Source organism: Perca flavescens, unplaced genomic scaffold (assembly GCF_004354835.1).
Source record: "Perca flavescens isolate YP-PL-M2 unplaced genomic scaffold, PFLA_1.0 EPR50_1.1_unplaced_scaf_9, whole genome shotgun sequence".
Taxonomy (NCBI): domain Eukaryota; kingdom Metazoa; phylum Chordata; class Actinopteri; order Perciformes; family Percidae; genus Perca; species Perca flavescens.
Genome location: NW_021166746.1, coordinates 190,631 through 200,462, shown reverse-complemented (window position 1 = coordinate 200,462; position 9,832 = coordinate 190,631). Strand labels below are relative to the sequence as shown.

Sequence of the window (9,832 nt, the reverse complement as noted above, 5' to 3'; positions counted from 1 at the left end):
CAGCATTTTGGTCAGCTTAAACTGTGTTTAAATGTGCTCTAGAAATAAACTTTACTTACTTTACAAGAGACAGGGTTTAGAGATCAATTCTCAACAAAGTAAACAAAAGTACGTAACCCTTGTTTTGTCCTTTGGGTCCCAGTGACCCAAAGGACAAAACAAGGGTTACGTACTTTTGTTTACATAAGGGTTAAGAAATGTGCATGGTGTCACGGACTGGGAGGAGACGAGGCTGATGCTAGGCCTGGCATCAGGAAGGTCAGTGTATCCCCCCCACACACACACACACACACACACACACACACACAGCTGATTACTGGTGCTGATGATGTCCTGGCAATGTGTAACAATATTGTGTGTGGCAATATGGTGTGTGTGCAGATATGGAGGCCGACTGAGATGCCCAGACGTGAAGTGCCACGGATTCACATTCTTGCGGTTGGACTGCCACCTGGTCAACGTGCACAACATGGCAGTAGGCTTTTGCTCTTTTTATAATGAACATATGGTATTTCTTTGCTTTCATTTTGGTGACCTGGTATACATTGACATTTGAGTGAGTGGTCCGTAATTTATCAGCTGTGGATCAGCGTCTCAGCTTATGTTCTGTGTTCACAGAAGGAGGCGAGGACGGCTGTATTGCTGAGCCAGCGAAAGGTTGCAGTGAATGAAAGGCTTCTAAAAATCAAAATTGAAAAAAAAGAAATACAGCTGATTCAGCAATTGCTGCTGTCCATCGGCGAGGAACTCCATGGTGAGTTTGAACTTCAAAATCCTTGCTGTAATGTTTGCTGTCACACTAATTCATACCTATTAATGAATACTTACCAGAGCGGATCTGCCTCTCATTCCAGTAGTGGCTCTAATAGCTGATTGTCTACTTACAGCTTCACAAGCTCAGTGTAACTTTGTCCGTACTGATTGGGTAACAGAGGTACATCTTTCCGGATCTGTGTCGTGCATTGCGGTGAAAAGATGCATATGTTTATACACAGTGTTGCCACAGTTACTTTGAAAAAGTAACTTAGTTACTTTACAGATTACTTGATTTTAAAAGTAGTTTAGTTACTTTACAGATTACTTGATTTTAAACGTAGTTTAGTTACTTTACAGATTACTTGATTTTCAAAGTAACAAAGTTAGATTACAAGTTACTTTATTAGCTACATGCAGCAGCTGCCGACAACACCCCTACAGCCTCAACATAAAAACGGTTTACTGTGAGGCAGCTCAACGTTGCCAGTAGTAGGGATCTGGTTTATTATGGCACGAAAGAGAGCGAGTCAACCCTGTTTAAGGGCAGCATTTCCGCTACAACATAGGCCTACTGCCCGACCAACTTCTTCAACTCTCCCCCACTTACTGGTTTTGCACAAAAGTCCAGCTTTTGTTGTTTGGGTGGTGGGGGACCTCCTTCTCTCTGCTTCGCACCACCTGCTGGGACTTGCTCTGTAAGTTTGACTGCAGCGCTGAGACTCCAAATGTTTCTACAAATTTGACGTAGTCGCCACCAGCACAGAGTGTACAACCAACCTTAATATTGCCGTCTTTAGCTGACACAAACTCTAAATAGTGACTGTATTTCCAGCTAGAAAACGCACATCTCTCTCCTCCCTCCATTGTTGTTTACGTTTTTGTGTCGCTGCGTGGTACACGTGAACTGTCCATATGCTGAAAACGTGACTTGTCGCATACGTGACTTCACTCCCCAAGAGCAAGAAGAAAGCAAAAATATATATTTTTACTAAGGAAAATGACAAATAGTAACGCACAGTGACTTTAATCCGATTACTGGTTTGGAAGTAGTAACACGTTAGATTACTCGTTACTGAAAAAAGTGGTCAGATTAGAGTAACTGTATACACACCTCCGTCTCTCAGAAGCTGGGAAAGAGGAGGCAGGTCCTTCTGTCCGTGGAGAAGCTGCCTCTGTAGCTACACCACAACCACCTCAGGTAGCCGGGTCACCACCGACTGCTGGCTCTCCCTCACCTGCTGGCTGTCCGCCACCATACCCGAGTGAGGGCTGCAGCAGTCGGTTGGCTCAGGTTTACCCCCAGGATGATCTGGAACTGGTGAGCACAGGTGCACAGCAAAACTTTAACATCTCACAGTATGGGGACCAACGTCTCTTAGCTTTTATTTCTTCCTTGCAGCTGTTGTCATCTGACATCCAGTGGGATGATGACAGCATTCCAGATTTTTCCTGGCTGATGTGATATTGTGTCCTTTGTTTATATGTTTATATTTGTTTATATCTTTTTTAATATTTTATTTGTATAGTTGTGTATGTAGGTAATTTCAAATATTGAATAAATGGTTTGTTTGTATCAAATGTATTGGTTCCATTTTCTGTTTTCAAGTAGTAAAACACATAGTTGTAAACATACCGTAAATTTGCAGGGATTTGATGCTTCTGAACGCCGAGTCCATGGCGTCTTGGTAAGGACGTCTGAATCAGTCTGGTTACATCCTTTCCAAAGCATGCTCATCAAACCGTCTTCCCAATATGCTGCTTCAAGACGTATTCACAACATGTAGGCGGGCCTTCCAAAGTGGGATGTGCCCTCCATTTTCATAGGCTGCCTGTGTCTTCACATAAATGGCCCTGCAACTCAACAACTACAGTCCCGGAGGAGATTGGACGCTGAAGAGAGGAGTAGACGCGGCAAACAACTTGTTCTCATTATACTTTGGATCGCTGGTGAGTGTCTTTTATTATACACTCGTCATACTAATAGAGTTGTAAAATTATTGCAAAGAAATACAGACTTTGAATGTGTGTGAATTACTTATGCTGTTATTTAATGGCATATTACATCTACTTGCCTTTTCTATTTTGTGTATGTTATGTTCTCCTGCTGTTACAAGTCAATTTCACCATGGTAGGATAAATAAAGTGTTATCTAATCTAATCTCTACTTGTTACAGTTTCTATCATGAGCTTCACCTGTTGACTTATATCTCCACAGAAAACAAAAGGAAACAATGAAACCTTGCCCGTTGTGCAGAGACAGCTACGCCAATAGACCGCAGCATCTCTGGGATTTTCACTGTGTGACTGATGGCACAGAACGCAGGCTCCTGCTGGGAATGGCTTCTGGAAGGTAAGTTAAATGGCACTCACACACAAACACAGGCTGCTGATTATTGTGCTTAAAATGTATGACTCTGTTTATTTAGATATGCAGTCCCACTAGGCTGCCCAGCGACACCATGCCATGGACAAAAATACATCCGTCTCGACCGGCATTTAAAAGCTCTTCACGATATGACGTTATGCATCTTGCACTTTTGTAAAAACAGATGTTATTGTTTTGCTGTCATTTCAGAGCGGTGGGGTCCAGACCTGGTATCTATGAATTGAGTGGTCAATAATGTATTGTGTAATAATGATCACTGTCCCAACTAATGTTCTGTCTCCACAGAAAGAGGACATCAAATTGATCCTGGAGGACTCCAGAAGGAAAGAAATAGCTTCACAACTGTCTGCCCTCAGGGAAACAAAACAACAAGCAGGTTCGGCCAGCCAGCCCCGCGCCCCAAAGAAGCACCAAAAAGACTTTGGTTTGTTGAGTAGTAATGCATTATTATTCATTACTCAGCCTGCATGGCCCGACATTTCTGTAACACTCTGCTCTTTCTTCTTCTCTTGTTTACAGAGTACCTGATAGCGATGTTCGAAAAACGTAACCTCAAGAGGGATAAACTCCAACTTAGGAGGACTGGGAAACGCTTCAGGCGTTTTGTACGACACATGTGGGGTGTGGGGAGCGCCCCGCCATCACACCTCGTGTTTCTATCGAAGACAGGTTGCTGAAACAGGAGCTCTCCACCCTCCCACAGCAGCCCGGGACACACCACCTGGCTTCAGGTTCAGGTTCAATCAAATGAGTTTGCCGGCGGAGCGTCAACCACACCGGCCTCGGAGGATAGCGCAGACGACAACTCGGACAACAGCGTGTCGTGGACGCCGGAGGGTGATGACCAGTCAGACTACAGCGCGTCTGAACCGTCCGATACCGATGACCAGTCCGGCGTTGCCATGGATTCAACAGAGACTGGTTCACCTGCACCGCCACGGACACTTGAGCCACAGTTGCTGGTCTATGAAGACACACCATGCAGTACCTTACAGGAGATGAACAGCAGCGAGTCGGAGGAAGATGACCAAAAAGCCGTAAGCACCAATGCACAGCATAACTTAGCATCTCACTAAATAAAAAAAACAAAAAATAAATAAAAAAATAAAAAAACTTTCAAAAATAAACTTTGCTTACCTCATTTTTTACTTGCAGGTAAAGCGTCCCCTTAAGATGTCGCTGAGGGTAAGCCGTAACACTTTTTCTATATTTTTACGTGGAGTTTTATACAAAGTCTATAGCTGTGGCATAATATATTTTAAAAAATGTAGCCAAATTACACACGTCCCACAATCATCATCAGACTTATTATAATCGATTGTACATTAGACACTGTCAAGCATTTCACATACTCTCTATCAAACTCAAATTACAAATTGGATTAACTTATTCTATTTCATGTTTTCTGAAACCAGTTTAGTGGTTATGGGCTGCCGGCATTTTAAACCCTTTACAACCTCTCTCGTGTAACTTTATTTCAGCCAAGGAGGCTATATCAGTACCATGGCGCCGGCAACCCCCAATTAACACCATCACCACATGGGTCCCAGCAAATGACAACGCAGCCAATGACAACGCAGCCGCAGCCACCACCACCACTGGAGGACTCGCCGCCGCCACCAAGTGGGGGAGATTTAAGCAAGGTGGAGGACACGGAAAAGACTGACCCGCCAGACGAGTTGGACAGCAGCAGCGAGTCCGAAGAAGGGTTGACAGCTGAGGATGCAGAACAACTGGTCAGGGTCTATGCAAAGAGTAACTTGGTGCACATCACAGTATGGGGTCAACTTCTCATACCCGATATTTTTTTCTTGCAGCTGCAGACTTCTCTGAAAAAGCAGCGGGGGGTAAGCCACAGCACTTTGGTCTGCAGTTATTTGGATTGTTACACCCACTAACGATTACACTTGCAAATGCAGATTTACTGTCAAACATTTCACACAGCCTCTATCAGACTTTGTGTAAATGAATTAACATTGCACACTGTCAAACATTGGTTTGGCCAAAGTCCTTTTAGGCAAGTCATGCCACTCGGCCGCCATCTTGGCAACGCCTCCGGCCAGCTATTTCGGACTCCTATCTAAATGAATGGGCAGAGAGTCAAAACTGCACTTTTACTGGTCATCGGGACATAAAAACTACATGTATAGAAACAGCAGTAGAATGATAAAAATCGCTGGAAAAGTTTGATGACTTTGCCTCAAAATAACGCTTTTTTCCCCACAGGTTATACTGTTAATACGCATGCGCAAGGGTTCACGACACCAACTTCATTTACGTCTCTATCCAGAATGCCGGTGTTGTGCTTTAACTACCATGGTAGTCCGGTGCCTTGGCGTTGTTATCGTCCTCTTCCATCTGATCTTGCACACACCCGCCTTCACACTGGCAGTTGAAATCAGCTCCGTAATACGCCCCCAGCGGACCTCGTACTACACCGTTGAAGAGCTTCGGAAGCGATTTACAAAAATGGCAGAACAACTAGAAGGACTGATAAGTGTCTGAATGTCCGATTCTCTCGGACCTCTCTTATACAGATATAAATAGAAAGGCTGCTGCGTGGAGTAAAGTTGCCCAGGATGTTGACATGTCATTTTTTTTCGCACTGCACTCGTTCGGACCCGGTTTGGACCCATTTGCATGCGCTCTGCGAATCTCCAGAGGAAATGAATGACTTCCGGCCGTATCGGAGCTGATTTCAACTGCCAGTGTGAAGGCGGCGTGACACGCCACAACTCGCTGTGGCCAAATTGTCTCCGCTGTCGCAAAACCAACTGTGCGCATGCGTCAGTGGAACCAGACGATAGGCTTAAATGTTTCCCGGCTTGACTGTTAAAAAGCAGATGATTGGCTTTCCAGCGGGAGGGGCGGGACATGTGCATACAACCGCCATCTTTGCCGTTACGGGTTTTCCTTATATAGTTGTATTGAGGATTGAGGAAGTGGCATGTCTCTTCTAAATAGTAGCTGTACTTCAGTTTTTGTTTTCTTACACAAAACTTTACTGCTACCTTTTTCCTAGTTAGTTATTAATAAAATAAAAAGGTTCCAAGGACAAGGATATTGTGTATTCCTGTTACTTTGTTTATTTGATAATAACGTTCACTGGGTTTGCTTGTCAATGTTTGCACCAACAGCCATTCCTTGTGACGTAGCTTACGTTGGCAGTATTGTCTGATTAAAAAGCAGGTAGACTTGAATGGAGTTGGAGCGTTGCTCTGACATCACGCACGCGTAGGCAACGACAATCTCACGAGAGCCAAGCGGCCGCAGGTTTGAGACGCAGGTAGCGTATTATTGATTAATTAATTTATTTACACATACATACAGAACAATACCGACAGATACAGTTCAAAATACAAATAACATACAACATTACATCAGTGTACAGGGGTGCAGCCACAGTCACAAGGCCTGAGTGGACAAGCTGGTAGGCAGAGAAATAAATACGTAGAATAATAAAACCTTATTAATAAGTATTTGAAGTCACACGCAACTCATATAGATCCAGAGATCTCACGGCCTTAGCGTTTTTAATTGAATTCATGTAATTTCTAAACTCGGTCATAAAACCAGAAAAGAATGCTGATCTAACAGCTGATGGGTTCCGAATCGACAACACGGTGACGTTATATATGAACTTTTTTTTTTATTATTGATGTTGAATGGGAGGGATCTTAACTGCGACGCGTCTGATGCAAAGGCTCATTTTTTACAGGACACGTCTTGGTATTATTATTATTTGTATGTATATATTAGTGCTGTCCGTTAAACGCGTTGTTAACAGCGTCAAGTTTTTTATCGCGAGATTAACGTTCTTTTTGGCCTAGCAAACTTTGTGGCTTTTTTTGAAGAAAAACTACAAACTTGTTAGAAAAACTACTGTGCCAGCCAAGACTAACTAACGTTACGTTACAAATGGACGACGGAGTGCGGGTCGCAGAAATGGATGCCAATAAGATTGTGAATGGAAAGTTTACTTTTAAAGAGTTGTGGAGGGGGGGCGGTATTTTCACACGTGACACAGCCTGTACTCCACGGAGAAGGCAGCCCAGCTGGAAGTCCTGCAGAGTGTTTTAAACGCTGTGTCTCATAACCTGTGATCACTGGACACCGGTGAGTAGGACGCTATTGAAGAGTTACTGCACACTATATTGACTGTTTGTCATCATGCGGTTTTAGGACTGTGTTGTGTGACTGTTTTTGTCATTTGGGACATACTCCACCCCCATTTTCCGTCCAGGAGAATTGTTACATTACTTTTTCGGAAAAACAGGTGTTACAAATGTCCTGCACCATTTTGTTTGTACTGTATAAGCAAAGTCTTAGTGTTACATCTCAGTTAGATTAGGGACTTGGAGGACTTGTGCAAGAGTGACTGATTCAAACGTTTCTTTTTGTTTGCAGTAAATAAAAAATAAATACAAATCGAAGTCCAAAAAGTAACTTATTTTGCATGAATTTGATTACCAACCGAGACACACTGGTAAGAATTGCTTTCCGTTGTTAATATGTAGTTAAAAAAAGTTTTGAAATGCAAAATAATAGAATTGTATTCATGTGATAAAACATGCGATGACTTGTGATTAACTATACAAATTTGGCGATAAATCGTGATTAAAAAATGAAGCGTTTGACAGCCTGATTTCAGAATGAAATCCTGCCTTTCGTTGCAATCTAGAAAGAGGCTGATCGCTGCCACTTTATAACCTTATTCAGAATCAAAAAGGGTTTTATTGCCAACAGGGCTCGAAAGTGCGACCAAAATTTGTAAGGGTGCGACTAAGATTTTTCCCAGGTCGCACCGGTCCACCTAACGTCCTCGCAACCACTGCTTCTCCACTAACGCAGCAATGTCGTTTATATCGATGTGGTTTAATGTTGCGTTACATGACCCATTCCTTCTGCAAAGCCGTGCCTGTGTTTGGATCTCTCCTCCACACAGGCCCCCCCCATTCACTCACACACCGGCCGGCTCACCTGCAACATGGAGAGACACAGCGCCGCTGGTCCAAACTCCCGACATTTGTCTACAGTTTTAATTGTTATTAACACAGCTGTATATTAAGTATGAGAGGGAAACCTGTATTGGTACCAGTGTTTCCGCTGGTAACTCTGTTACTGCGGCCGCCACGGCGAAAAACACATTAGAAGTTATTAAATGCAACTAACTTCAGTTGGTTGAGTAATAGCGTGTAAGACGGAGCCGGCTGGATCATAGTTCATAAAAATGCAGCGCAGCGACGATACAGACATTTCATAACCTACACTAGACAGGTGTAACGCCGCTAAAGAGTCAGCCGATACAATAGGGCCTGCGTTTATAAACATTGAGGTTTTCTGGACAAAATCTGTCCAAAAAAAGCCTGAGCTAAGAGACAATATTAGTACGTCTTCAAAGTAAAAGCACTTAAAGTAAAACTGTGGTGTCAGGTCCAGACATTGAAAATAAAGCAGGGATGAAAAATGAATGAAATATATTTTCTTATTTATTACGTGTCATTAAATAAGATGAGATTTATTTTACATTTTTAATTCAGTTGTGTGTTGTAAAAGTATATTCTTGTATTTTTAGTAAAACCGGTGGAGCAATTCAGAAAGAACTCTGAAGGTTACAATTCCACACGGAAAATACAAGAGAATGCCCGGCAGCGAGCTAACCACGTTCGTATCTTCCTGAGATTCATGTCTGAGCCAGCTGTTCCACATGTTAACCATCTGTTCCTTAAAGAGTACAGACGAATCCGGAAGTAAGTACAAAATTGTAAGGATTATCAGTGTTTAAAAGAGTAGAAGGCATGACCTAATTTATATTTTTGGATTTCAAGATTTACAGCAGATCTGGCCGACCAAAACCTAAAACTGACGACAGTTAAGAGCTACTTGACAGAAGTCGTTGCATTCATAAAATATTGTTCAAGTATGGCTCCAGAAGGTGTTGAAATAGGCCAAAAAATGCCTTACTCTGGGCAAGGATGAGGGACGTGTCGAGAGCAGTGGTAGGGCAACAACTGGCCCAGCGCAGCAGAAAGTCCAGTAAGTGTAAGATGACAACGCCCACCTCTATTTGTTGACAAATCATAAAAGGCAGAACACATGTATAATAAATTGCATTTCAATTTTCAGAGGCAGTGGTGAAAGCAACTCACCATGCATGGCCAAGATATCTGCTGCACTCGGTAAGAATCACTGCTAACTGTATTTGTTTGAATATAATGTGCATTTTATTTAAGATTATATTGTAGTTGAGCTCTGGATTAGGGTTATTTCCTATAATATACAGTACTGTGCAAATGTTTTAGACAGGTATGAAAAAATTCTGTAAAATAAGAATGTTTTCAAAAATGGATGTGTTAGTTTATTTTCATCAATTAACAAAAAGCAGTGAATGAACAGAAAATCAATCTAAATCAAAATGTGGTGTGACCACCCTTTGCCTTCAAGACAGCATCAATCTAGGTACACTTGCACACAGGTTTTGAAGGAACTCGGCTGGTAGGTTGTTCCAAACATCTTTGAGAACTAACCACAAACCTATGGATGTAGGCTTCCTTAAATCCTTCTGTCTCTTCATGTTATCCCCGACACACTTGATGATGCTGAGATCAGGGCTCTGTGGGGGCCATGCCATCACTTCCAGGAGTTCTTGTTGTTCTTTATGCTGAAGATAGTTTTTAATGACCTTGGCAC

The 9,832-nt window shown here is 42.6% G+C and overlaps 2 protein-coding genes and 1 long non-coding RNA gene across 3 annotated transcripts; all 3 read left to right on the top strand.

Annotated features, from left to right (window-relative positions):
- The first annotated feature begins 235 nt into the window (after positions 1-235).
- On the top strand, positions 236-3,106 carry LOC114552173 (uncharacterized). Its single transcript, XM_028572807.1, has 7 exons — positions 236-258; positions 382-475; positions 619-754; positions 1,881-2,074; positions 2,403-2,441; positions 2,556-2,703; positions 3,011-3,106. The coding sequence occupies exons 1-7, from the start codon at positions 236-238 to the stop codon at positions 3,058-3,060; spliced, it is 684 nt and encodes a 227-aa protein (XP_028428608.1). The 3' UTR covers positions 3,061-3,106.
- Positions 3,107-3,262: 156 nt separating this feature from the next.
- On the top strand, positions 3,263-5,864 carry LOC114552176 (DENN domain-containing protein 2A). Its single transcript, XM_028572809.1, has 5 exons — positions 3,263-3,566; positions 3,662-4,179; positions 4,298-4,327; positions 4,624-4,878; positions 4,960-5,864. Exons 2-5 carry the CDS (start codon positions 4,045-4,047, stop codon positions 5,038-5,040), a joined length of 501 nt encoding a protein of 166 aa, XP_028428610.1. The 5' UTR covers positions 3,263-3,566; positions 3,662-4,044; the 3' UTR covers positions 5,041-5,864.
- Positions 5,865-8,711: 2,847 nt separating this feature from the next.
- Positions 8,712-9,340, top strand: LOC114552177 (uncharacterized). The gene is made up of 3 exons (XR_003692147.1): positions 8,712-8,892; positions 8,971-9,178; positions 9,269-9,340. It is a non-coding gene; the product is annotated as an uncharacterized LOC114552177 (long non-coding RNA).
- Positions 9,341-9,832: the final 492 nt, after the last annotated feature.